At 53.7% G+C, this 27285-nt stretch overlaps 1 protein-coding gene across 1 annotated transcript; it reads left to right on the top strand.

Moving 5' to 3' along the window:
• The first annotated feature begins 14916 nt into the window (after nucleotides 1-14916).
• Nucleotides 14917-23875, top strand: SKOR1 (SKI family transcriptional corepressor 1). Its single transcript, XM_037733150.1, has 9 exons — nucleotides 14917-15093; nucleotides 15318-17532; nucleotides 18531-18621; nucleotides 19525-19632; nucleotides 20148-20219; nucleotides 21600-21674; nucleotides 21927-22001; nucleotides 22512-22577; nucleotides 23062-23875. Exons 1-9 carry the CDS (start codon nucleotides 14987-14989, stop codon nucleotides 23154-23156), a joined length of 2904 nt encoding a protein of 967 aa, XP_037589078.1. The 5' UTR covers nucleotides 14917-14986; the 3' UTR covers nucleotides 23157-23875.
• Nucleotides 23876-27285: the final 3410 nt, after the last annotated feature.

Below are 27285 nucleotides of genomic sequence, written 5' to 3'. Positions count from 1 at the left end.
CATTTGACCCAGCAATCACATTACTGGGTATATATCCAAAGGATTACAAATTGTTCTATTATAAAGACACATGCACATGTATGTTCACTGCAGCACTGTTTACAATAGCAGAGACCTGGAACCAACCCAAATGCCCATCGATGATAGACTGGACAAGGAAAATGTGGCACATATATACCATGGAATACTATGCAGCCATAAAAAACAATGAGTTCGTGTCCTTCACAGGGACATGGATGAATCTGGAAACCATCATTCTCAGCAAACTGACACAAGAACAGAAAATCAAACACGGCATGTTCTCACTCATAGGTAGGTGTTGAACAATGAGAACACATGGACACAGGGAGGGGAGCATCACACCCTGGGGTCTGTTGTCGGGGAATAGGGGAGGCACAGTGGTGGGTAGGGAGGTTGGGGAGGGATAACATGGGAAGAAATGCCAGATATAGGTGATGGGGGGATGGAGGTAGCAAACCACACTGACATGTATGTACCTATGCAACTATCCTGCATGTTCTGCACACGTACCCCAGAGCCTAAAGTGCAATAAAATATATTTTAAAAAAATAAAAGGCAGCAGCCCATGAGGGACTTATAAATAAAGCCACCACCTTCCTGGGACAGAGCACCTCAGAAAAAGGGTGCTTGTGGGTTCTGCTTCAGCAGACTTAAACATTCCCGGCTGGCACCTCTGAAGGAAGTAATGGTTCTCCCAGCACAGTGCTTGAGCTCTGATAAGGGACAGACTGCCTCCTCAAGTGGCTCTCTGACCCCTATGTATCCTGACTGGGAGACACCTCATACAGGAGAGCTGTGGCTGACATCTGGTGGGTACACTTCTGTGATTAAGCTACCAGAGAAAGGAACGGGCAGCAATCTTTGCTGTTCTGTGGCCCCCACGGGTGATTCTCAGGCAAGCAGGGTCTAGTGTGGACCTCCAACAAACTCCAGCAGACCTGGAGCAGAGAGACCTGACTATTAAAAGGAAAACTAATAAACAGAAAGAAATAGCTTCACCATCAACAGAAAGGATGTCCACTCAGAAACCTCCATTCGAAAGTCACCAACTTCAAAGACTAAAGGTAGGTAAATCCACAAAGATGGGAGGAAACCAGTACAGAAAGGCTGAAATCAGCAAAACCAGAATGCTGCTTCTACTCCAAGGGATCACAGCTCCTCACCAGCAAGGGAACAAAAGTGGATGGAGAATGAGTTTGAGGAATTGACAGAAGGTGGATAATAACAAACTTCTCCAAGCTGAAGGAGCATGTTCTAATCCAATGCAAAGAAACTAAGAATCTTGAAAAAAGGTTAGATGAAATGCTAACTAGAATAACCAGTGTAGAGAAGAACATAAACAGCTTGATGGAGCTGAAAAACACAGCACAAGAACTTTGTGAGGCATACACAAGTTTCAATAGCCAAATCGATCAAGCAGAAGAAAGGATATCAGAGATTGAAGATCAGCTCAACGAAATAAAGTAAGAAGGCAGGAGTAGAGAAAATAGAGTGAAAAGAAATGAACAAAGCCTCCAAGAAATATGGGATTATATGAAAAGACCTAATTTATGTTTCACTGGTATACCTGAAAGTGACAGGGAGAATAAAACCAAGTTGGAAAACACTCTTCAGGATATTAATCAGTAGACTTTCCCCAACCTAGCAAGGCAAACCAACATTCAAATTCAGGAAATATAGAGAACACCACAGAGATATTCCTCAAGAAGAGCAACTCTAAGGTACATAATTGTCAGATTCACCAGGGTTGAAACGAAGGAGAAAATGCTAAGGGCAGCAAGAGAGAAAGGTCAGGTAACCCACAAAGGGAAGCCAATCAGACTCACAGTGGCTCTCTCAGCAGAAACCCTACAAGCCAGAAGAGAGTGGGGACCAATATTTAACACCCTTAAAGAAAATAATTTTCAACCCAGAATTTCATATCCAGCCAAACTAAGCTTCATAAGTGAAGGAGAAATAAAATCCTTTATGGACAAGCAACTGCTGAGAGATTTCGTCACCACCAGGCCTGCCTTACAAGAGCTCCTGAAGGAAGCACTTAAGTCTAAAAAGACTTAGACTCCCACGCAATAATAGTGGGAAACTTTAACACTCCACTGTCAATATTAGACAAATCAACAAGACAGAAAATTAACAAGGATATCCAGGACTTGAATTCAGATCTGGACCAAGCAGATGTAATAGACATGTACAGAACTCTCCAACCAAAATCCATAGAATATACATTCTTCTCAGCACCACCTTGCACTTACTCTAAAATTGACTACATAATTGGAAGTAAAACACTCCTCAGCAAATGCAAAAGAATGGAAATCATAAAAGTCTCTTAGACCACACTGCAATCAAATTAGAACTCAGGATTAAGAAACTCACTCAAAACCACACAGCTACATGGAAACTGAACAACCTGCTCCTGAATGACTACAGGATAAATAATGAAATGAAGGCAGAAACAAAGATGTTCTTTGAAACCAATAAGAATGAAGACACAACGTACCAGAATCTCTGGGACACATTTAAAGCAGTGTCTAGAGGGAAATTTATAGCACTAAATTCCCACATGAGAAGTGAGGAAAGATCTAAAATTGACACCCTAATGCCACAATTAAAAGAACTAGAGGAGCAAGATCAAACAAATTCAAAAGCTAGCAGAACACAGGAAATAACGGAGATCAGGGTAGAACTGAAAAAGACAGAGACACACAAAAAACCCTTCAAAAAAGCAATAAATTCAGGAGGTGGTTTGTTGAAAAGATCAGCAAAATAGACTGCTAGCCAGACTAATAACAAAGAGAAAAGAGAAGAATCAAATAGATGCAATAAAAAATGATAAACGGGTTAACACCACTGATCCTACAGAAATACTAACTACCATCAGAGATTACTACAAACACCTCTATGCAAATAAACCAGTCAATGTAGAAGAAATGGATAAATTCTTGGACACTTACACCCTCCCAAACTAAACCAGGAAGAAGTTGAATCCCTGGATAGACCAATAACAAGATCTGAAATTGAGGCAGCAATTAATAGCCTACCATCCAAAAAAAAGTCCAAGACAAGACAGGTTCACAGCCGAATTCTACCAGGCACACAAAGTGGAGCTGGTACCGTTCCTATTCCAAACAATACAAAAAGAGGGAATTCTCCCTAACTCATTTTATGAGACCAACATCATCCTGATGCCAAAACCTGGCAGAGACACAACTAAGAAATAAAATTTCAGGCCAATATCCATGATGAACATTGATACGAAAATCCTCAATAAAACTCTGGCAAACCAAACCCAACAGCATCGCAAAAAGCTTATCCATCATGATCAAATTGGCTTCATCCCTGGGATGCTAGGCTGGCTCAACATATAGAAATCTATAAATGTAATCTATCACATAAACAGAACCAAAAACAAAAACCACATGATTATCTCAATAGATGCAGAGAAGGCCTTCAACAAAATTCAACAGCCCTTTATGCTAAAAATTCTCAATAAACTAGGTATAGATGGATTGTACCTCAAAATAATAAGAGCTATTTATGACAAACCCACAGCCAGTATAATACTGAATGGGCAAACATTGGAAGCATTCCCTTTTAAAACTGGCACAAGACAAGACAAGGATGCCCTCTCTCACTACTCCTATTAAACATAGTATTGGAAGTTCTGGCCAGGCAATCAGGCAAGAAAAAGAAATAAAGGGTATTCTATTAGGAAAAGAGGAAGTCAAATTGTCTCTGTTTGCAGATGATATGATTATATATTTAGAAGACTCCATCATCTCAGCCCAAAATCTCCCTAAACTGATAAGCAACTTCAGCAAAGTCTCAGGATACAAAATCAATGTGCAAAAATCACAAGCATTCCTGTACATCAATAATGGACAAACAGCCAAATCATGAGTGAACTCCCATTTGCAATTGCTACAAAGAGAATAAAATACCTAGGAATACAATGAACAAAGGATGTAAAGGATCTCTTCAAGGAGAACTACAAACCACTGCCCAAGGAAATAGGCGAGGACGCAAACAGATGGAAAAACTTTCCATGTTCATTGTTAGGAAGAATCAATATTGTGAAATGGCCATACTGCTCAAAGTAATTTATAAATTCAATGCTATCCCCGTCAAGCTACCATTGACTTTCTTCACAGAATTGGAAAAAACCACCTTAAACTTCATATGGAACCAAAACAGAGACTGCAGAGCCAAGACAATCCTAAGCAGAAAAAAAAAAGGAAGAAAGAAAGAACAAAGCTGGAGGTAACGCACTACCTGACTTCAAATTATACTACGAGGCTATAATAATCAAAACAGCATGGTACTGATACCAAAACAGAGATATAGATCAATGGAACAGAACAGAGGCCTCACAAATAACGCCACACATCTACAACCAACTGATTTTTGACTAAAACAAGCAATGGGGAAAGGATTCCCTATTTAATAAATAATGTTGGGAAAACTGGCTAGCCATGTGCAGAAAATTGAACCTGGATCCCTTCCTTACACCTTTTACAAAAATTAACTCCAGATGGATTAAAGGTTTAAACATAAGAACTAACACCATAAAAACTCTAGAGGAAAACCTACGCAATACCACTCAGGACATAGGCATGGGCAAGGACTTCATGACTAAAGCACCAAAAACAATGGCAACAGAAGCCAAAATAGACAAATGGAATCTAATTAAACTTAGTTTCTTTTGCTGTGCAGAAGCTCTTATCATTAGAGTGAAATGGCATCCAACAGAATAGGAAAAAAATTTTCCAATCTACCCATCTGACAAAGGGCTAATCTACAAAGAAGTTAAAGAACTTAAGAATCTACAAAGAACTTAAAACAGATTTACAAGAAAAAAAACAACCCCATGAAAAAGTAGGCAAAGGATATGAAGAGACACTTTTCAAAAGAAGACATTTATTCAGGCCAACAAACATATGAAATGTGCATCATCACTTGTCATTAGAGAAATGCAAATCAAAACCACATTGAGATACCATCTCACGCCAGTTAGAATGGCGATCATTAAACAAAATCAGGAGATAACAGATGCTGGAGAAATAGGAATGATTTTACACTGTTGGTGGGAGTGTAAATTAGTTCAACTATTGTGGAAGACAGTGTGGCAATTCCTCAAGGATTTAGAAATAAAAATACCATTTGACCCAGCAATCCCATTACTGGGTATATACCCAAAGGATTATAAATCATTCTGTTATAAAGACACATGCACACGTATGTTTATCGCGGCACTGTTCACAATAGCAAAGGCTTGGAACCAACCCAAATGCCCATCAATGATAGACTGGACAAGGAAAATGTGGCACATATACACCATGGAATACTAAGCAGCCGTAAAAAAAAAAGGATGAGTTCATGTGCTTTGTAGGGACATGGATGAAGCTGGAAGCCATCATTCTCAGCCAACTGACACAAGAACAGAAAACCAAACACCACATGTTTACTCATAAGTGGGTGATGAACAATAAGAACACATGGACACAGGGAGGGAACATCACACACTGGGGTCTGTCAGGGGGTGGGGGGCTAGGGGAGGGATAGCAGGGGGTGGGGGATTTGGAGGGGGATAGGATTAGGATAAATACCTAATGTAAATGACAGGGTAATGGATGCAGCAAACCACCATGGCATGTGTATACTTATGTAACAAGCCTGCATGTTCTAAATATGTAACCCAGAACTTAAAGTATAATAAATAAATTAAAACAAGAAAAAAGACTATCAGTAAAAAGACAACTCACAGAACAGTTACTTTCAAATCATGCCTCTGATAAGGGACTTCTATCTAGAATATATAAAGAACTCTTTCAACTCAATAATAAAAACACAAATAACCCAGTTGAAAAAAATAGGCAAATGATATAAATAGACATTTCTCAGCAAATGACTAATAATCACATAAAAGATATTTAACCTCATTTTATCAGGAAAATTCAAATCAAAACCACAATAAAATGCTATTTCATACCGACCAGGATGGCTATATTTAAAAATACAAATAATAACAAGTGTTGTTGAGGACGTAGAAAAATCAGAACCCTCATCTATTGCCGATGTGAATATAAAATGATGCCATTCTTTGGAAAAGTAATCTGGCGTTTCTTTACAAAGTTAACTATAGAGTTACAGTATCACTGAGCAATTCCATGCTTTGATATATACCCAAGATAAATTAAAATATATGGCCACACAAAAATTTATACATGAGTGCTTATAGGAGCATCATTCATAATAGCCAAAAAGGGGAAACAACTCAAATATCTATCTATGGATGAATGGATAAACAAATGTGGTATATCCATACGATGGAATAGTATTTAGCAATGAAAAGGAATGATGTGCCAATACATGCTATGGCATGAGTGAACCTTGAAAACATTTTGCCAAGTGAAAGAAGCCAGTCACAAAAGACCAATATTATATGATTCCATTTATAGGAAATGTCCAGAAGAAGAAAATCTGTAGAACAGAAAGTAGACTGGTGGCTGCCTAGGGCTGGTGGGGGAGTAGGGAAATGAGGGGTGATAACTAATAAGTACAGAGTTTCTCTTTGGGGTGCTGGAACTATCTGAACATCGATAGGGGTGATGGCTGCACAACTCTGTGAATTACAAAAGAAAATCATTGAATTGTAGACTTTAAGTGGATGGAGTATAGGGTATGTGCATGATATCCCAACCCTTGGGGTCAGTGGAGTCAGGGAGACTATGGGAACTGTGCAACATGCCTGGAATTCAAGTTCTTCCTCCTACTGATGTGGTGTCCCATGGTTTTCCCACACCCCAGAACCTGGGCTCAGAGATGCCTCAAACTGTCCCAGCAAGCAGACCAGACTCCACCAGTGTTTAGGCAGCCACCTGAAGTGCTTGGTGGCTGTCGGGGAAGAAGGAGCTCACATGTGTTGATCACCTGCTCTGCCATGTGCTTTGTGCAGGGCTGGGACTAGGGGGAGGACTTTTAGGACCCTGAGACTGAGTGACTTCTGAAATTTTTCACCCTAGGCACCTTACTGTAGTCCCAGCCCTGGCTGTGGGCCATATTCCCAGCCCCTTATTTCATCATTATGACATCTGGCCAAGTACTGTGGCTCACGCCTGTAATCCCAGCACCTTGGGAGGCCAAGTTTGTTGGATCACTTGAGGCCAGGAGTTTAAGACCAGCCTGGCCAACATGGTGAAACTCCATCTCTACTAAAAATACAAAAATTAGCTGAGGGTGGTAGAGGGCGCCTGTAATCCCAGCTACTTGGAAGGCTGAGACAGGAGAATTGCCTGAACATGGAAGACAGAGGTTGCAGTGAGCCGGGATCATACCACTGCCTTCCAGCCTGGGTAACAGAGTGAGTGAGATTCCATCTCTAAAAAAAAATAAATTAATAAATAAATAAAAACATTATGACATCCCTGTGAAGCCCATGTGAGTGCGTTACAGTTGCGGGTTTAGAGACTCAAACAGAGCAAATCTTGATGGCTCAAGAGCCTGTTTTCTTTCCAGCCCTTTCTCCATGATGCTGATAGAGGAGCCCCTGAGAAGGAAGCCCCTTGCAACCAGGGAAAGCTTGGCAAGCCTGCCAGCGGCTCCCCACTTCCTGAGAACAAGTGTTTTGGGGGGTTCTGCCTGGATGGCTTTGAGTCTAGGTGCAGGGTGGTAATCCCATGACCTCCTAAACATCACCAGGGAGCAGAGAACCTTTTCCTGAAGAGCCACATTGGCCACTAGACCCCAAGAGGACCAATAACTGTGGCCATCAAGTCAGCTGGGACGTGGACTGGGGCCCACAACACTCATACTCTGATGCTGTTCACGCGTTTCATTCCCCAAACATGCTGAGTACCTACTAAGTGCCAGGCCCTGGATATGTGACTGAAAACACAACATTCCAGGGGGAGAGGCAGAAACATAAAGAAGTGACCAGGAAATATTAACTCAGGAACAATCCAGCAATGAAAATAAAACAGCCATGGACAGAGGAAGAGGGCTGGCATGAAGGCAGGCTTAGAGGAGGCTCAGGAGAGGTGGGTGCAGGGAGAAAAGGTAAGGCAGCCTGCTCTGTGGGGTGGAAGCCTCCGGTGACACTGAGTTTTCTCAATGTGTTTCCATGGGTTCATTGGAAACTTCTAAGTGTCCACAGTCTCCCCCATGCTGAGAGGACCTTGGAAAGAGGCTGTGGCTAAGCTGGAGCCGATAGGAGGGGAGCCTCTCACTCCTGGGACCAGCCAGGATGCAGGCAGGGACTCAAGCTAGAGATTTGGGGGAGGAGGCTCCTCATGGGAAAATCTGGGGCCAGCTGGAGCTGCTCTTAAAGGAAAAGCCACCCTCTTTTCCTTTAAAACATATATATATATTTTTTTTCCCCCAGAGACAGGGTCTCCTTCTGTTTCCCAGGCTGGAGTGCAGTGGTGCAATCATAGCTCACTATAGCCTCCCTCTCCTGGGGAGAGGTTCAAATGATCCTCCTGCCTCAGCCTCCCAAGTAGAAGTAGCCGGAGCCACAGCTGAGCACTACTATGTCCAGCGCTCGCTCGCTCTCTTTTTTTTTTTTTTTTTTTTTTGTAGAAATGGGATCTATTCTGCCCCAGCTCCTCTTTTCCTAATACCACTGCTCAGGCCTGGGAGACTTCTCTGTCTGGTTGGGGAAAAGAAGGCTTCTGGAGGGTTCCCTCCTTAGTCTCTGCCAGCCTAAATTGCATCCCCAGGTGCGAGAGAGCCTCAGGAGGGCAGAGCCCAGCTCCAAGACCTTCTAACCATTCCCAAGGCCTCCCGACTCTCCCTCTCCGCAGAAGCTTAAGGCTCCTACACCCAAGCAGGGCCCCCAAACCCAAGCCATCTGCAGGGCTCTAAAAGAGAGAAGCTCATGAACTCTTGGACTCTGAACCATTCCTTCACTCCCCTTCACTCCTGCAAAGTGGGGGTCCGTGTGCCCATCCTACAGATACAGAAATGCAGGCCCAGGCAAACTCCACAGTCCTTCCAGGAGTCAGCAGAGGAACCGGATCTGGGCCCACCAGGACCGTGATTGTTTTCCCTCCTTTTGATGTTCCCAAGAACAGGGAGTCCCCCTGTGAGGAGCGCTGTTCTCACCTCTGATCCCAAAGAACCTGGTCCAGGCCGCGGAAACCCAGAGGGTACGGCCTCCTGCCAAGTCCAGCCCCTCTCCAGCCTCAGTCTCTGGTCGGCAACCGGAGTGAGGTGGTCCCGGAGCTCTGCGCACCTTTGCACCGGCTCGAGGCCCTCGCCTTCTCCTCATTTGTGCTCTCCGGTTGGGGTCCGGCAGGCCCCGCCCAGCCTCCTTCACTTGCTTGGGCCAGGGCCGCCGGAGCGCCGGGCACTGCCCTATGTGGCCGTCGGATTCATATCCAGATATTAAGTAAACAATAAATTAGCAAAACTACAAGAAAATTTTACAGCCTTTTGCATTTGGCAATCATTGAGTGTTAATTAGAAATTCATTACAATTAAAACCCTGCCTAAACAGGGCCTGCGCGCCTTAATTACATCTGATTTTTAATTCAGAATACGTGTTTACACAGTAAGCGCTACGTACCCCGTGATTATCCCCAATCCTCTTTATACTGTACTAATTATGTAAATTAAACCTAATTAACTGACAAAAACTGCCGTTAATTCAACTAGTAAAAGATATGTGCTTGCGGAGGAGGCGCGTCCGCCCAGCCCCAGCCCAAGCCCGAGCCGGAGCCCAAATGGACGCCACACCCCGGACGCGGAGGCAGCACGGGCTCTGCCAGTGGGAGGAGAAGCATGCAGGGCGCAGCACTCATCCAGAGTCCGGCTCTCTGACCCCTGATGCCACCGGGCAGCGGATAAGAGAGAATCTCCCTGACCAATAATGGGGGACAGAGAGGCCAAGGGCAGTGACGCCCACAGGCTCTGGACAGGGCCGCAGGACCCAGAGCCCTCATTGAGGAAGAGGGAACGTGCCCATCCCGTCCGAGCCTGGGTTGCAGCCCCAGCTCTGTCACTCACTGCCTGCCTGAACCTGAGCAAAGGCCCTGGCTGTGCCAGGTCTTCCTCCTCCGCACCCTGCAGTGAGGGCGATACTGAAACGCAGCGCTGCACCCTCCTTGCCGTCCCTTCTTCAAGCTAGGCTCTGCAGCGTGCCAGGCACTACTTTTTGAGTCTTGGAGATCAGCCTGCGACCCTTACCGACTGAGGGCCTTGGCTGGGGAGAAGGGCGGGGTTGGCTTCCACTGCCGGGTCCTCAGTTTCCTACCTGTAAAATGGGAATAAGTGGTTCCTATCTATTCCCAGGGCCCTTGTGAGAACCGACCCGGCAGTCGGCAAAGTGCGATCGGCGGCGATATTAACCCGCTGGATGCCGGCCCAGAGTAGAGCCCCAGCCCCTACCCCCACGCCCTGCTCCCCAGCGCCCAGCTCTGAGCAGCCAAGCTTCTCAGTCCACGCGCCTGCAATCTTTCTCCAGCTCAGACCAGGGACAGGAGCTGGGTGGGTCTCCGGGCGCGAGCCAGAGCGCAGGGAGCTGTCCGTAGCTTGGTGCTGAACGGGGACACAGTGGACACGGCACACCCCCTGGTGCGAGAGCGGTACTCTGTCTAAGGAGTGCGGGGGGGGGGGCCACGGCGGGACTGCTGGGAAGGGTGGCGTCGTTGGCCCTCGCTCTACAACAGAGGCAGGACAGGCAGGCCCTGCTCAGGAGGACCCAGCCCATCCTCTCTTCACTCCCATCCCCCAGCACCCTGGGGGCGTCCTGGCTCCAGGATCGTTGTCACCACCATGCCGAATTCTGAGATGCCTTTAAAAAAAATCATTAGGAGGCTAAGAATAATTACCGAACGAGATTGTAATTATGAGGTGGGGAAGCCTGGGCCGAGGGAGGGGGAATGAGCTGGCGGGGACTGGGGGCAGCTCTCGGACTGGGGTGGAAAACAGGTTCCTGTGTTCTCCCGAGGGAAGGTGTGGGAGGAAAGAGAGCGGGGAGTTGGAGCGGGACAGAGGCACAGCCTGGGAAAGACGCCCGAATGAAGGGGCCAGAGGCAGAGAGAAAGGGGCTGAGCGGGGCTCCAGGACTCCTTTGGGCGAAAAGGGAAAGGCAGGGAGATCCGAGACATAAAGACCGGAACTGAGGAGGGCGAGAGAGCAAGAACCCACCCTATCTAAAAGAGACGCGCAGAGGAGACAGAGCCCACAAACTTGGGAGAGGATTTCAGGGCCTAGGAGAACGGTACCCGATGTCAGCCAGGGTAGCTGGGAAGAAAGCAAAGGAGTCTGTGGGCTGGGCCAGCCGGATTCTCAGTCCCAGCGCCAGGCCTGAGCGATTGGTTTGCGTTTCCAGAGGCCCTTCCCAGGGTCTCTTCGAGCCAGGAGAGAAAAGGAGAAAAGGGAGAAGTGAAGGAAAAGGGGAGACACGCCCCAGAGGGGCTGCAACGCAGGAGGGAAAGGGGCCCGTACCCGGCAGCCTGAGGGAAATAGGAGACGACTGGGGCGAGGGCGACCCCGCGCCGCTACCCCGCGGAAGATTTATGGCGCCTCCCAGGTTCCAAGGACAGACTGTGTTCGCTGCTGCTGCCACCGCCGGTAGCCACCGTGGCCGCTGCGCCCCCTGCCCAGGCGGCCCGCAGCGCCCGGGGCCATCCCTGCCATTATTAACTTCTGTTTGATTAGGGTAATTGTTCAAACTTGGGCCGGACAGTATGATTAATTACAGTTTAATTAACGTGTCCATTAAGGACACTTAATGCCAGGGGGGCGGGGAGGGGGGTGGTGGAAGCGGCCGACAGGGCGCCCGGGTGCAGGCAAACAGGGGCGGGGTACGACTGGTAACTCAATGAAGAAGTAGAGATAGACTGAGAGGAAGAGAAGGGGACCTAATGGGGCATTAGGGGAAAGAAGGGTGAAGACTGAGAGACTGACAGAGAGAGAGGAGAGGGGTGGAGAGAAATGGAGCTTTGAGGAGAGAGAGGAGGTACCCAGGGGCGTCTGTAGCGTCAGGGGACTGGACCTCCCCCATAGGGAAACTGGGTTAGCAGCGTTTAGAGAGTAGTTGACCTCAGATCACTCCCAACAATCACTTGGCTCCTGCCCTGGGCCTGCTGGCGATGACGAGTGGGGGCATTCAGGCTGAGGGCTCCCCAAACCTAGTTCCCAAGTCCTCTGCCCAGGGACAGAAACAGGAGAATGCCCCTCCCCAGGTCAGAACTCTCCCGATACCTCCCACCGAAGTCAGGAGCATGGGGGAGGCAGATCTGCTCCTTCCCGGCTGCCATCCCTGCTTTTCGGCACCCAGGTCTCTGTCGCAGACTCTGGTGAACCTACTAGTTCCCCAGGGTCACTCTAGGCTCCATCACCCTGTCCTCGCCTGTAGTCGGGAAGTGAAGTACTCCTCCCTGCGCCCGTTCCTCTCGAGTCCCTCTTAGCTCCATCACTTGGTCCTGGCCCAGATCAAAACTGGCTCCTTGCCCGGGAGCACTGGGACCTCCCCACTTCGTTCTTGGGTACAAACTTTTTGGCCCCAGGGCCTTTCTATCCTCCTGGCCTCTCCAGCTAAAGCGGGACGCAGGTGCAGGGCGCTGGACGCAGGTGTGCGGCCGCTTACCTGGGGCATGCAGGCCCTGGGGCTGCTGGGAGGCGGCGGGCGCCGCGCGTGGCCCGCGGGCGGGCGGACCCAGGGAGGGCGCTAGCGACTGCGCGGGCGGTGGGTGTGGCGCCCCGGCTCGCAGCTGTCAGGCGCGCCCGCCCTGCCACTCGGGCTGTGACCGCGCTGTCCCCGCCGCCGCGCCATGCGCTCCAGGCTTCGGCCTCTTCTTCCGGCCAGTCCCCGGCCTCGGGGTCAACGGCTCAGGGTTCCCATCTCAACTCCCAGGGCCCCGGCGCCCCGCGCCCGCTGAGAACGGGAGGGGCCGCGGGTAGGAGCGCGGCTGTGCGCGCGCGCGCGGGGAGGGGCCGCGCCGTCACCCGGAGAGCCCGGCGGATCCCGGACTCCCGCCCGCCGCTCCTCCTGCCGCGCACCTCCGCGCACCGCTACCCCGGCTCCAGCCGCCGCCGCACTGTGAGTACCCGCGTCCGGTAGCCCGCCGCCCCCGCGCCCTGCCCCTGCAGCTTTTTTTTCGTTTAGTTCTGATTTGGGCTCCTGTGGCTGTTTTTATGGTTATACCTAACGACTCCACCGCCTCTCTCCCACCACTGCCCGTTTCCCGCTTCGCTGCCCTCCCCAAGCTCGCCCCTCAAGCTCCAGGAGCTGACAAGGATCCCCCAAGCTGCTCTGGCTGCTGCTCCTTGTCGCTGCGTATGGCCCTTCGCCTGTGCTTTCCGCTTTGGCCCCCGAAATTTTGTTCCTTTTCTAGGGACCCCCTTCTTTTGACTCCGGGCCCGGACCCCCCTCTTCTCACTCAGGGAAAACCGCGCAGGGACCCAGGTTCCTGAACTGGGGAACGCTCTCGGCTCGGGCGCTCTCTTCACTGTATGCGGGCCAGGCACAGTTGCCGATTTCGAGAAACCGAGCAGCTGTCATTTCCCGGCGCCGGTGCCGCGCGCCCTCCAGCCACCTCCAGGAGGGCGCGGGACTTGTCAGCCGGGGAGTTAGGATAGCGTTTTTGCCTCCTAAAATGATACAAAGGACCTCAACGCGAAATAAGGGTCAACTTATTTTAGTTCGATCCTCGGAGATAAAGATGAAACAGACAGATAATACATAAATAGCTTGATACTTGCAGAAGGTACAAAACATGACAGAGGAGCAAGCTGGCAGAGACAGCTCAGGGACAGATATGATCGACAAACGAGGGGCTCCTAGGTAAACAGAGAGGAAGAGAGAAAGAGACAGACAGATAAACAGAAAATGCCGGTCTCCATGCTGAAGGCTTTTGAACTGGGATCCCTGTCTGGAGCTGCCCCTCTGAAAATGGATTTACCTTCAGGGCCGACTTCAGGGGAGGGGCCCGCCCTCAGGGTTGGGCGCCCTGGCCACAGGAGCGTCTGCAGCCTTGGGCCGGATCGAAGCCTGGCTTGTCTGAGGACACGTAGCTGGGCAAGGCGACCTAGACGGCCCCAAACATCAGTCCCCAAGTGTCCCCGCTGCTGAGATCTGCCTGCACAGCTCTCTCCCTGCCTCAGCCGGAGAGCAAAGTGCAGGGCTAGCAGCAACTTTTGTGCCTGGAGCCTTGCAGTGGCTACGAAGATGGCCGAGATTCCTTCCAGCGCATATGAGCCGGGACAGCGGGGCATGAAGGATACTCAGAGAGGAGATGCCCCTCAAAGAGGAAGCCCAGACCCCTGGAGCCTGCAGTTGGCCCAAGTGGGAAAGGCATATCCGAAGAAGGAAAGCTCAGGGACTGGGCGACTGGAAGCTAAGAAGTGACTACAAACAAAGTTCCTTGAAAACCTCTCTGTCCCATGCGCTGACCTCGGTGGAAACCAGCTTTGGTCTGGAACACAGCTAAAAATGCAGAAAATGTGTTTAGAACTGCAGGATCCTGGTTTCACTTATAGCTGGAAAGAAAACGGTTATATATCCAGCCGAAATCTTTCCGCTCAACGAACGCGGGCGCCAGGCGTGAGAGGAGAAGCTCGGGTCTGTGGAAACTGGCAATGCTGTCCCCTGAAGCCGGCTCAGCAACGAGACGTGTGCGGTGGGGGCCGCCCTAGGTCCGCGTGCGCACGGAGCGCTTCGGAAACGGTCGGGTTCAGCACCGCGAACAGCGATAGCCTCAGCCTTTCTCCTTCGCGGGCAGACCCGGTTCCCTCCTCCTCCCACCCCCTCCACCCCCTGCTGTCTGGAGATGGGCAGTGACTGCCCCTCCCCCGCCTCCCCACCCCTTCTCGCACTGCCCCCGCCCGCCCGCGTGCATGCGCGACTGAGCAGAGGGGCAGCAGGTCCCCGAAGTCCGGGCTTCAGGACCCGGGCCGGCAGGACCGGCTGCGAGGGTTGCCGGAGGCGCACGGACCTGGGCGCGGAAAAAGCCTGGATTCCGCCATGGCTTTGCTGTGTGGCCTTGGGCAAGTCACTCTGTGTATCTGGGTTTCAGTTGCTCCCCAGTCCGAAAACGGGATTGGGTTCCTTGCAGCCGGGACATTCCTGAGGTCTCCATTACACCTTCTCCTCCCCCAAGCCCTGGGGGCTTTTGTTACAGCGCCAACAGGGGTCTGAATAACAAAAGACTCCCGTCCAGGGGGTGAATGAGTTTGGACTCCCCACTGCCAAGTATCCCCCCCGCGCGCCCTACTCGGCGCGCCCCACTGGGCGGGCCTGAGCCATGGCGGCTCTGAAAATGGCTCATCTACTCTCTGCTTTCTCTATTTCGCAGGAGCGGCGGCATGGAGGCTCTCACCACTCAGCTGGGGCCGGGGCGCGAGGGCAGCTCCTCGCCCAACTCCAAACAGGAGCTGCAGCCGTACTCGGGCTCCACCGCTCTCAAACCCAACCAGGTGGGCGAGACGTCGCTGTACGGGGTACCAATTGTGTCGCTGGTCATTGACGGCCAGGAGCGCCTGTGCCTGGCGCAGATCTCCAATACCCTCCTCAAGAACTACAGCTACAATGAGATCCACAACCGACGCGTGGCCCTGGGCATCACGTGCGTGCAGTGCACGCCAGTACAGCTGGAGATTCTGCGTCGGGCCGGGGCCATGCCCATCTCGTCGCGCCGCTGCGGCATGATCACCAAGCGAGAGGCCGAACGCCTGTGCAAGTCGTTCCTGGGCGAGCACAAGCCACCCAAGCTGCCCGAGAACTTCGCCTTCGATGTGGTGCATGAGTGCGCGTGGGGCTCGCGCGGTAGCTTCATCCCTGCGCGTTACAACAGCTCGCGAGCCAAGTGCATCAAGTGCGGCTACTGCAGCATGTACTTCTCGCCCAACAAGTTCATCTTCCATTCGCACCGCACACCCGACGCCAAGTACACACAGCCCGATGCCGCCAACTTCAACTCCTGGCGTCGTCACCTCAAACTCAGTGACAAGTCGGCCACAGACGAACTGAGCCATGCTTGGGAGGACGTCAAGGCCATGTTTAATGGCGGCACGCGCAAGAGGACCTTCTCGCTACAAGGAGGCGGCGGAGGCGGTGCTAATGGCGGGTCGGGTGGGCAGGGGAAGGGTGGTGCTGGCGGCGGTGGCGGCCCAGGATGCGGTGCGGAGATGGCCCCAGGCCCGCCGCCCCACAAAAGTCTGCGCTGTGGCGAAGATGAGGCTGCCGGGCCTCCGGGGCCACCTCCTCCCCACCCGCAGCGCGGACTAGGCCTGGCGACCGGAGCTAGTGGCCAGGCGGGCCCAGGAGGGCCCGGTGGCGGTGCCGGCGTACGAAGCTACCCGGTGATCCCGGTTCCCAGCAAAGGCTTTGGGCTCCTGCAAAAGCTGCCCCCACCACTTTTCCCCCATCCTTACGGCTTCCCTACTGCCTTCGGCCTATGCCCCAAAAAGGACGACCCAGTTTTAGGCGCGGGCGAGCCAAAGGGCGGTCCTGGCACTGGGGGCGGCGGCGGCGCAGGCACTGGCGGGGGCGCTGGGGGCCCAGGAACCAGCCACTTGCCCCCGGGGGCAGGGGCGGGCCCGGGCGGCGGCGCTATGTTCTGGGGGCATCAACCCTCCGGGGCAGCCAAGGACGCAGCGGCTGTGGCTGCAGCGGCCGCCGCCGCCACCGTGTACCCGACGTTTCCCATGTTCTGGCCAGCAGCAGGCAGCCTCCCGGTACCGTCCTACCCCGCTGCGCAGAGCCAAGCCAAGGCCGTGGCGGCAGCCGTGGCTGCGGCAGCAGCGGCGGCGGCGGCAGCTGCTGGCAGCAGTGGCCCAGAGTCCCTGGACGGTCCCGAGCCGGCCAAAGAGGGCGGCCTTGGCGCGGAGGAGCGCTGCCCGAGCGCTCTGTCCCGCGGGCCCCTGGACGAAGACGGCGCGGACGAGGCCCTGCCCCCGCCCCTAGCCCCGCTGCCCCCGCCGCCCCCGCCGCCCCCGCCGCCCCCGCCGCCCGCACGCAAAGGCTCCTACGTGTCGGCTTTCCGGCCAGTGGTCAAAGACACAGAGAGCATCGCTAAGCTCTACGGTAGCGCCCGGGAGGCGTACGGCGCGGGGCCTGCTCGCGGGCCCGGACCTGGCGCGGGGGGCGGCGGCTACGTGAGCCCAGACTTTCTGAGCGAGGGCAGCTCCAGCTACCATTCCGCCTCGCCCGACGTGGATACGGCGGACGAGCCGGAGGTGGACGTGGAATCCAACCGCTTCCCCGACGACGAAGGCGCCCAGGACGAGACCGAGCCCAGCGCACCCAGCGCGGGGGGTGGCCCAGACGGTGACCAGCCCACTGGACCCCCGTCAGCCACCTCCTTGGGCGCGGACGGTCCCGCGGACTCTCCCGACGGCGGCAGCCCCCGCCCCCGGCGCCGCCTCGGGCCACCCCCCGCCGGCCGGCCCGCGTTTGGGGACTTGGCGGCCGAAGACATGGTGCGGAGACCTGAGAGGAGCCCGCCAAGCGGCGGCGGCTACGACCTGCGAGAGCCTTGCGGGCCCCTAGGAGGCCCCGCGCCGGCCAAGGTGAGCCCCGCGCCCGCCCAGCCGGTGGCGCCTTCCCACCTACCTTGTGCGCCGCGGGCCTGCGGGGCCGGGAGGACGGGAACTTTGCTCTGCGCACGCGTCGGAGCAGCAGGCTCAGGCCACGCTCCGCACTCCTAGCCTCGGGCGTGCTGCGGGGCTGGGCCCAGCCCGACCCTCCAGTGAGGGTTTCGGAAGCCGGAAGCTGGGGGCAGGGGGCGGACTGGGGAACAGGTGTGCTTTGTTTTTGTTGATGGGAGTGGGAAAGAGACCGGCAGAGACTGCCAGAGACAGAAAAAGAGACAGAAAAGGGGTGTGAAGGAGGAGACAGGGGGTAAGAAAGGAACCCAAAGCCGAAGTAAAGCGCTCGCCCGGCTGGGCATCAGAGCCCCAAGGAAGAGAAGAGAGGACAGTGTGGCCTCTCCCCAAGTCAGGCCCCAGCAGTACCGGGTCCCCGGAATCTCCCACCATCCCAACTCCCAGTTTTCCGAATCTCTTCACACTCCCGCATGGGAACCGCAGAGTTCGTTGCTGGGAAGCTGCCTCGGACCTCGTGCGGGGCGGGAGGGGGGCTTGACGGGCAGGATACAGCCAGGCTGGAGTCGTTAGCCATTTTGAAAGTGGGTGCGCACACCTGTACATTCGGTTCATTAAAACACGAATCATTAACCGGATGTGAAAGGCGTCATTTATGCCGGGGACGGGGCACGGGCGGGAGGGAAAATGCCTAAAAGGAGGCAGGTGCTGAGGGTGGAGAAGACTGAAAGGCCCGTGGCTTGGGAGCCGCTTTGTGTTTAATTTTCCCGCAGGCGCTAATAATTACCCTGCGTTTGCAAGGGAGCGAGGGTGAGCCGTGGGCGTCACTGCTGCCCGGGGCGCTCACGTCCAGCGGACGCACCAGCGCCACTCCCCTTTCCCTCTCGGCCGCAGGGTAGGGCTGGGCGGCTTCGGGCCGCCGCAGGGCGCCCCCCTAATCGCCTGTCATTTCTCGGCCGCCGCAGGTGTACGCGCCCGAGAGGGATGAGCAAGTGAAGAGCGCGGCGGTGGCGCTGGGGCCCGCGGCCTCCTACCTCTGCACCCCTGAGGCCCACGGTAACTCCTGTCGCGGCCGCTCGCCACTGTAATGGGGGACCGCAGGCAGAGGGCCGGGGTCAAGGAAGGCCTGCGAAAAAAGACAGATTCAGAGAAAGAGGGAGAGGGAAGGAAATATAACGAAAACAAGGAGGCTAAGCGAGTACTCCCAACAATTTCCAACCTTTGCTTACTTAAAAGCAGCAGTGACAACAGGCCCTCTCCACCACACGCACCCCCACGCACCCCCAGGCACGGCGTTAAACCCTTAACAAAAATCACTCCCGACACCTCCTTCAAGTCCTCTCATTTATTCAGCAAGTGTGTTTGGCCGCGGGGTCCCCTTTGGCCAAACAGGGGCAGGATGGCGGCACTTGGCCGCGCGCTTGGGTACCCCAGAAGCGCCAGGGTAGCTGAGGCCCCTCGCGGGGTGGTGGGGGCCGCCCTGCACTTCCGCGCCTTACCAGGTTCCTCGCTGAGGAGGGGTTGAGGGTCTCGGAAATTCGGGCAGGTCGAGGCAGCCGAGCCCCGGACCATGTCCCCCCACCCATCCCGAAGGTCGCAGCCTGGGCCGCGTCCTCCGCAGGTGTCGCGCGGACAGACCCGGCGGCCACGCGCGCTCGCGGTGCCCTAGTATCTGCGCGCGATGTAGGTCGCTTGTCCCTGGTGGACTCGGCTGCTCGTCTTGCTCTTTTCCAAGGGGCTGAGCGGGGGCGTGAAGCCCGGAGATGAGCCCACCACGCACGGGGTCGGGGGGGTCCCGGGCCCAAAGCCTCAGGGCGCGCTCCCGGGCGCAAAGCCGGGAACCCGAGGCGGCCACGACGCTTTTAATTAGGGCTCCAGCGCCCCGACCGCGGCAGCTCTGGCAGTATCCGGGTCACGGTTTCTTTGCCTCTCCTTGAAACTCGGTTTATTGCCTTTAAGAGCCAGATAAGGAAGACAATCACTCGCCGGCCGATGATTTGGAAACGAGGAAATCCTATCCAGACCAAAGGAGTATCTCTCAGCCAAGTCCTGCAAATACAGACAGAGGTGAGCCCTTGGACCCCTCGCACCCCACCGCACCCGGGAGCTGGGACCCAGGTCGCCGAGGTTCCCAGAGGCTTGAGAGAAAGGCCTTTAATCACGTGTAAGCAGCTGCCAGTTTTCTTCCTCAGCAAGCAGATAAGTATTTAACACGAGCAGGGTGCAGGCCGGGTTTTCTGAGTTGCTGCCTCCTTTGTGAGGTTGAGGTTCTTTCAGATAAGGGCAGAGGACGTACTAAAAGGAAATGGAGGGCCGTCCTCGCCCACGAAAAATAGGTCAAAGGGGACTTCCAGCCCTTAGATGGCCCATCTTCCCTAGGCCCCCTCCTCCATGGTTCACGACCCTGCTCAGTACCGTGACGTCTTAGAAGGTGGGTAGTACCGGAAACCTGTAACTGTCTCCTCCAAAGGCAGAGCGTCTAGGGTAGGTCCCTGACTTGCTCTGGCTCCTGGGAAGCTCACCCCTCCCCTCTCAAGGGCTCTCCTAGGACAGAACTCCTCTTACCTGCCCTTGCATCCCAGGCGAAGATGGGCTTACCTTGGATGTCACAGGAACTCAGCTGGTGGAGAAAGATATCGAGAACCTGGCTAGAGGTGAGACTAAATCTGTGGAAAAGGCGTACACTGTGCTTGAGGGCGATGGGCCATTCCTGCAGATGGGTGTTATCCCTGTAGGTGGTGAGTGTGAAAAAGACCTGGCCTTGGGGGGGGATCAGTTTCCCTTTCATTGCGTAGAAAGTATGATCCTCTGGACACATTATCCTGGCACAGAGGTATTTATATGAGGGTAGAGCATGGGAGTAAAACAAACCCCCAGAAGTGTGTTGAAAGTTTGGGTTCCCAAGGCCCGGGTCTGTCTGAATAGCCCAGTGAGAAAAGAGAAATGAATAACCTGGTCAGAACTTGATGCCTGTGGACAATCAGACAGGACAGTCTGGGTTCCCTAAACTCAATGGAAAACAGGACTTCCATGCAGGATTGCAGGGAAGCATTGATTTTAGGAATATGTGAGAGATGTTTTTCCTCTTTCCTGGAATTAACATAACCACCTTCGCCTTGCCCTAAATGGAGTGAGGATGGAGCTTGTTTGCAGAATGGGGATCCCATGTTACTGCCCAGCCTGCAAGGGGGGAGTCTACGGCTTGAGGTGCAGAGTAGAGGAGCCTCTAGCCCCACTTGGCCCTTTACCTTCCATTCTTGCATTTCAGAGGTGCCTCTCCTGGGGGAGGGCCCAGATACCAAAGACCTCACCGTCAGGGCAGGTGCCACGTCTTTCCCTCTGGAGTTGGTTCTGAAGGCACCAACAGGCCTCTACCCTAGCTCCCTGCCCCACAACTAGCCCATAGATGGTCTTGGGAATTGGTGGCAGAAGGAAGACAAGCACTTGGTGGTCTTCCATTCTTCCTAGTTACAGATTTACAGGAAATGCCATTACCTTCAAAAATCATTGGTGCTTTATATTGAGGGTTCTTAGCATGGATTTAGCAGTCTTCAGACCTCCTGAAATTGCAGGCAAACTGTTGTATGTGTATTTTTCTGGGAAAGGTCTCCAAGGCTCTGACCAGAGCCTCCCCGATTTATAGTGAAAGGTGTGTGTGTGTGTGGGGGGGGGGGACTGTCTATCACTTGAATTGGGAAATCAAGTTTCAGTGGACCAGCCTCTTAGGTTAGGGAGTTAGGAACAATTTAAAGTAGTTGCCCAGCTGCATAGTTCCTGAAGCCAGGGCCTAGATTCCACAGTCCTGAATTTATTCTTCTGGGCATCCTACCCCACAGCCCAGTTTCTTCACCCAAATCCTTTGAATGCAGTTGGTAAAGCCAGAGAGCGGAGGGCCTCCACCTACTGGTCATCCTCCTCAACTCTCGTCTCAGGGATGTTGGCCAGGGCAGAACCTGGGTGCTTTCTAGGTCCCCAGAGCTCCAAATAACCTTGCTTTGCCTCCCACTTTACCTCCCACTTTCCCCCTTTCACAGATGAATTGCAAAAACTGCTCCTGGAGCAAATGGAGCTCCGCAAGAAGCTGGAACGGGAATTTCAGAGTCTCAAAGGTACCCACTCCCATCCTGCCTCACCTCATCACCAGCCTTCCACCAGGGTGCCCCGATCTACTCCGAAAGCCAGGTGCCAGGCAGCTAGCACTAGGTGCCCTGCAGAAGCTAAGAAACTGTCCTTTTCCAGGGTTGCTCGCGAATGGTTGGATGGGGGTGGGGGCAGGAGTAAAAGGGGGAGGCAAGGAATGGGAAAGTGGAGCTGGGGGAGGGGGCTGTGCCTAACAGCTCTCACTTAATCAATTTGCACAGATAATTTTCAGGATCAAATGAAGAGGGAATTGGCTTATCGAGAAGAAATGGTGCAACAGCTGCAAATTGTCAGAGGTAAGACGGGAGTCAGGTGAGCGCGTGCACGGGCCGTAACTGCCTCTCGTCTGGCAGGAGCCGCAATGTTGGCTCAGTCATTTGGATTTAAATTGAAGGTAATTTAACAATTATTTTTTTTATTTAATATCCTTTGTATACTCTGATTAGCCTCCGAATGGCAAGCGAGCCCAGCAAACGGCTTGCAGGCATCATTACATGGAGTGATTGAACTTCTTATCGCGGCAATTTCCATGGTTTCTAAATTAAAAATCGAGGCGTAAAATTACCTGGGAAGTAATGCCTAAGTTTGCTTTAATTTTGGTTAGATCCGTCTGCCTTTAAGCGCCATCCCAGGCCATTTCCTTCCTCCGCCAGTCTGCAGTTAGGAGCTCCGGCACCCCTCCCCCGTCCCTGGAGTTGTTTCGGTGCGGAGCTGCGCTCTGAGGAGAGGAGGAAGCCCGGGCTGTGACCCTGGCCTTTCGGAGGGTGGTCCGCGTTTCCCACTGGCCCCCTCCCTTTGTCTTCCAGATACCTTGTGTAACGAACTCGACCAGGAGCGGAAAGCGCGCTACGCCATCCAGCAGAAACTGAAAGGTGCGGAAGCCGGGAAGCAAAGATAGGAGGGGTGCCGGCTGCTGGCCGTGCTGTCAAGTGAATGAATGAATAGTGGGGCTAGTGAGGAAGGCCACGATCCACAGGGATCAGAGTCTGAGAGGGAGGAAAGTGGGAATTGATTTTAACGGGAAGATTATTCTAGGACGGTGGGGTAAAGAGAAAGGAGCCCCTTGGGCTTCGGGCGTCAGAAAATCTGCCTTCTAGTACCAGTTCTAGCTTTGAGCAAGTTGACCCCTCTCTTACTGTGCCTCAGTTTCCTCTTCTGTAAACGGGGCTACTGAGCCAGAGCAGTGGTTCTGCATTCACCAGCCTTTGTGCTACCCTCCTGCCTCCTCCGGATCCGCTCCGTTGAGATTCCCTGACCCCAGAGGGTTGGGTAAGGCCGGGGAGGGGAAAGGGTGGACTGCGCGGCCAGGTGAGCCCAGAGAGGCGCCCAGAGTGACCCTCGTGACTCTATCCCCAGAAGCCCACGACGCCCTGCACCACTTCTCCTGCAAGATGCTGACGCCCCGACACTGCACCGGCAACTGCTCCTTCAAGCCCCCGCTGTTGCCCTAGGGCCGGCCCAGCCCCACCCCTGCGCCCTCAAGCCATGCTGCTCCTTGTAAATACCCGCTGCCGCGGCTGCCCTGAGCGAGGAACAAGCCATTCAGACCCGACCGTTGTAAATACAGCCGCCCGCCGGTCCGTCCGCCTTCCTCCCGGGCTCCCCGGCCTTGCCCGCCCCCTCCCGGGCGTCCCAGTCCAGGGCCCTGGCTCGGTTTCCAAGTGTAAATACCGCCTCACGCCTCAAATCCCCCTACCCCGTTTGAACTCCAAGGCATCGGACCTCAAGGGGTTAACTGGACCGCGAGAAGCAGGGAGGGGAGAGCGCCCCCCCCAATGTATAGATTGAATCAGACTGTGAATACGTTGTAGTAACTTCGCTGGCGCCGGCCCCGCACTCCCTGTCCCGTCTACTTCTGAAACTCCTGTTCCCAATGACAAAGTGGCTATGTGCAATGGATATAAATGTACTGTGAGTCTCTCGGTTCAGCATTAGGTTCACTTTATTCATGCTGTAAGTTATTTTTCTTCCTTCTCCTGGACGCACTTCCAGTCCCGTTTTGCATTCCCCTTTGGATTTTGCTTTGTCTTTTTGTTGTAACCTCTTGATGTAACAGCACTTTAAAAAGGCGACAACTGACTCACGAGATGGCAACCACCTGGAGCCTGTTCGGGGAGACCACCCTGTACCTGCGACTTTTGTTTTTAATAATAATTTTAAAAAGATGTCACTTCTGGGGCTACGGAGAGGTGGGAGTGCGCCGACAGACCGGGGCGGGCAGACCACTGCGCAACAGGTGGGAGTGGGAGCCGCCCCGCGGGTTCTGGGGCACCCGGGGTCAGAGTCGCGCCTGCTCAGGTGGGCAGCAGAGAGCGCTCGACCTCTCCACTGTGCCCCTCCAGACACACTCAATTTTCCCCCACAGAGCACTCTCTCTCCGTGTTTAGGACCCTCCTTTGGGCCCGGGATGGAGGAGAGGCCTTAGGTCACGGTTCTCAGAGCAGCGGTCCTCGGTCCTCGGCTCTTCCCCCCAGCGTTTGACGGGGCCGAGGGTTGATCCAGGCCCATTTCCACGCCTGCCATACCGGGGAAGTTACCTCCGGGGCGTTCACAGACAGGGTGCCCTGCCGGGAATCCCAGGCTCAACCAGATTTGTCCCTTTAGATGGCGCGGGCATCACCGGCCTGGCCTGGGAGCCCTGGGGTGGGGTGGGGGGTGCAGGGTGTAAAGTGGGTCTCTGCCCGGCAGGCCTGGAAAGGAAATCGGGACTTAGAGAGCTAGGTCACAGATGCCCTGTCGTCTGCCCCTCGGCTACCCGAGAGGAGGGAGCCCAGCCCGCATTTTCTGTACCGTCCTACATGGGCTAAGGACTCGGCTGGGGTGTCCGACGTCCGGGTCTGGCCTCGCAGCGGCCTCAGTTTCCACAGCGTAGCTGCCACTTGGACTACAGATGACCACATCATCTGTTAAACTGCAGAACAGTGCTTTTGAGGGTAAGAGGGTGTGGATGGAGTGGGAGAGAGCGCTGGGCACTGGGAGTCATTGAGCCTTGGCTTCCATTTTTCGCCCTCGGCTGGCTAGCGGGGGTCTCGCGTCGCGCCCTTCTTTTTTCTTTCCTGGGTCTCCACTTCGGCCTCTATGACATAAGGACGGAGGACGCAGGCCTCAGTCCAAGTGGCTCGTAGAAGGGCCCCCAGGGCCAGTGCCCCGCCCTCCCGCCCTCAGTCCCCCACTCAGAGCTCTCCCAGCGCGACGCAGACACTGGAGGCGGGCGGCAGGCCCTGAGCCACCGGCCGGCAGCTCTGGACCGGGAGCCCTGGACTGTGCGGACCGGGAAGTTTCGTGGTGGGTTGTCTCGGGGCGGCCTCGGACGGAGCCGGCGAGTAGGGGCGCTCTCTGGATCTCCGGAAGCTGTGCAAACGGGGAGTCCCGCGGCGCCGTATAGCCAGTAAGCCAGACCCTAGGGTTCTTTGCGCTGGGGCTCGGAGCCCTCGAGTCTGGGGATGTTCCGAGGGCCAAGCCCAGAGCGGACGCGAGGGAGATGACAGCAGTGAGAGCGCCTGACGCGCGATCTCCGGGCAGGGCCCCTCTCGGGAGCGGGAACGTTTCCTATGCGGGGGACCCACCAGATCCGTTCTCCGCTGGGCCCGCGGGGAAACTGAGGTCCAGAGAGGAAGAGACTGGAGTCCCCAGGGCGCGCCAGGGCCCACGGAACTGCGACGGGGCGGGACAGCGCGGGTGCGGGAGTTTGCCGGCGCCTTTCCCCACCGCGACCTGCAGCTTTGGCAGCCGTACCTTCCTTCTCTGTAAAATAGGCATAACCATTACCGCCCAGGCGGGAAGCTCGGTGGCTGCGGCCCGACAGAGGAACCTGGCAAATGCTCCTTCCCACCCTTCCTTCCCAACTCCCACAGACAGAAAAAGCTCCTAGGAGGCTGAGGATGGGGCGCCCCCATCTGGGCCGGAATCTCTGCGGGCTGGAGTCGTGGGCGGATCCGACCCAGAAAGCTCAGTCGCAAAAACCCTCCTGGGCTTCGCGTCCCTTCCGAAGTGGTTTGTTCCCCCCAAAATGTTAATAACCAAACGATTGGTATGGATGTAATTATCAATAATTATACGAATTATTGCTGATTGCAGGACTCGAATCTACTTTAATTAGTTTACCAGATTCTAATTAAGTTAAATGAAACATTAATAGGGAAAATATGCTTTGAAAAACACCGCATGATTTAAAAACAAATCTATTTCTCGCCACAATGTTGCCACCTTGCGACAGATTTTAAGCATTACAGCCAGCACCCGAAGGCCCAGACTAGGGTGCCTGGGCTCCCAGGGAGACAAAGTGGGGCCTGGAAGTTGGGACAGAATGTCCTCCAGTCTGTTATCCTGGCCCCCAGCCGTGCTTACAGGAGGTCTGGCTCTGGAGTCCAAGATCTGGGTTAAGGGACCAGGTAAACACGCCTCTTATCCAGAGGAAGCCGGGACCCCTCTTGGGAGGGGCAGTGGGACAGCTGATCACTATTCCCACCTGTCCTGGCAAATCCAGAGTGAGAGACTAAGCAAAGTTGGAGCCGCCGTTGGAGACAGCATCAAGTGACTTTATTTTTCACTCTCATGGGAGAAAGCAGTAAGTCCCTTCCCATCTCCATTTCCTCTGCAAATCAGGGTGACCTGTGTGCAAAAGTACCACTTAGAAGACCCCTCAACTCCTGGAACTGAGGCGACTCTGTTCTAGTGGCATTCGGCTCATGAGGCTAGCAGGGCACTCACCTCACTTTGTTATCCTTGGTTGTAAGTGTCTGTTGCCTTAAAAGTGAAAGTACGTGGACAGCAGGGGTCACACCTTGCTCTTTCTTGCAATCTTCAACACAGGGCCCAGGGCTCCACAGGCACACAACACATGTCTGGATGAATGGCTTCCAACTTTGCAGTTCATCTAGGTGCTGAAAATATCTGAGGGAAGGAATCCCTAGGTGCTTCTGGACCACAGCCACTGAGAAGCAATTAAGCTCATTTGCATAAGGTTAATTAAACTCAGGCTTACTGCTCAGAAAGATCCTTCATCAATAGAATTAGTTTTGGGAGCAGGTGTCAGGTAAGTGATTGTTAACCTAGAATTGTTAACCTCTTCCTGTTCCAGCTGTCTTAAAGAGGATACTCCCTCATTCCGTCATATTTTTCCGGGTCACTGTCACACAGGCCCACCCATTCTTAGCTACCCTGCTCTAAAGCCTTGATCCATTGCAAACATGTGACTCCTGCCTCGAATTCACAACACCAATAAAAGCAGAACTGGATCTGCATGCTCTTCCCTTGAATTCTAAACAGCCTCATCTCCCCTCTCTATCCTCAGATGTTTTGTTAAGAGCACAGACTCTGGAGCTAGATTTACTGAGGTCTCAATGCTGCTCTGCCATTGATGAGTGACACTGGGCAAGTAGTTGAATCTCTCTGTGCCTCACCTTCCTCATCTATAACATAGGGAAATCAACAGTATCTACGTCATAGAACTGTTTTCTGTTAGTATATGTAAAGCACTGAGAACAGTTCCTGGCATGCAAGAACTGCTGTTGTATTGGTGTTTGTGCTAGGGTTACAACTCCCTCTGTGTTCACTTTCCTGAGACTCAAGCCAGGAATG

Source organism: Cebus imitator, unplaced genomic scaffold (assembly GCF_001604975.1).
Source record: "Cebus imitator isolate Cc_AM_T3 unplaced genomic scaffold, Cebus_imitator-1.0 Scaffold496, whole genome shotgun sequence".
NCBI classification, from domain to species: Eukaryota; Metazoa; Chordata; class Mammalia; order Primates; family Cebidae; genus Cebus; species Cebus imitator.
Note: the sequence above shows the minus strand (reverse complement) of the source record. Positions and strands in the feature narration are given on the sequence as shown.

Bases quoted from the DNA above. Each gene is read 5' to 3' on its own strand.
- SKOR1 (XM_037733150.1), top strand. From the start codon at position 14,987: ATGGCTTTGCTGTGTGGCCTTGGGCAAGTCACTCTGTGTATCTGGGTT. The intron at 21,675-21,926 runs GTACCCACTCCC...CAATTTGCACAG, and splicing joins GGAATTTCAGAGTCTCAAAG to ATAATTTTCAGGATCAAATG. The intron at 22,002-22,511 runs GTAAGACGGGAG...TTTGTCTTCCAG, and splicing joins ACAGCTGCAAATTGTCAGAG to ATACCTTGTGTAACGAACTC.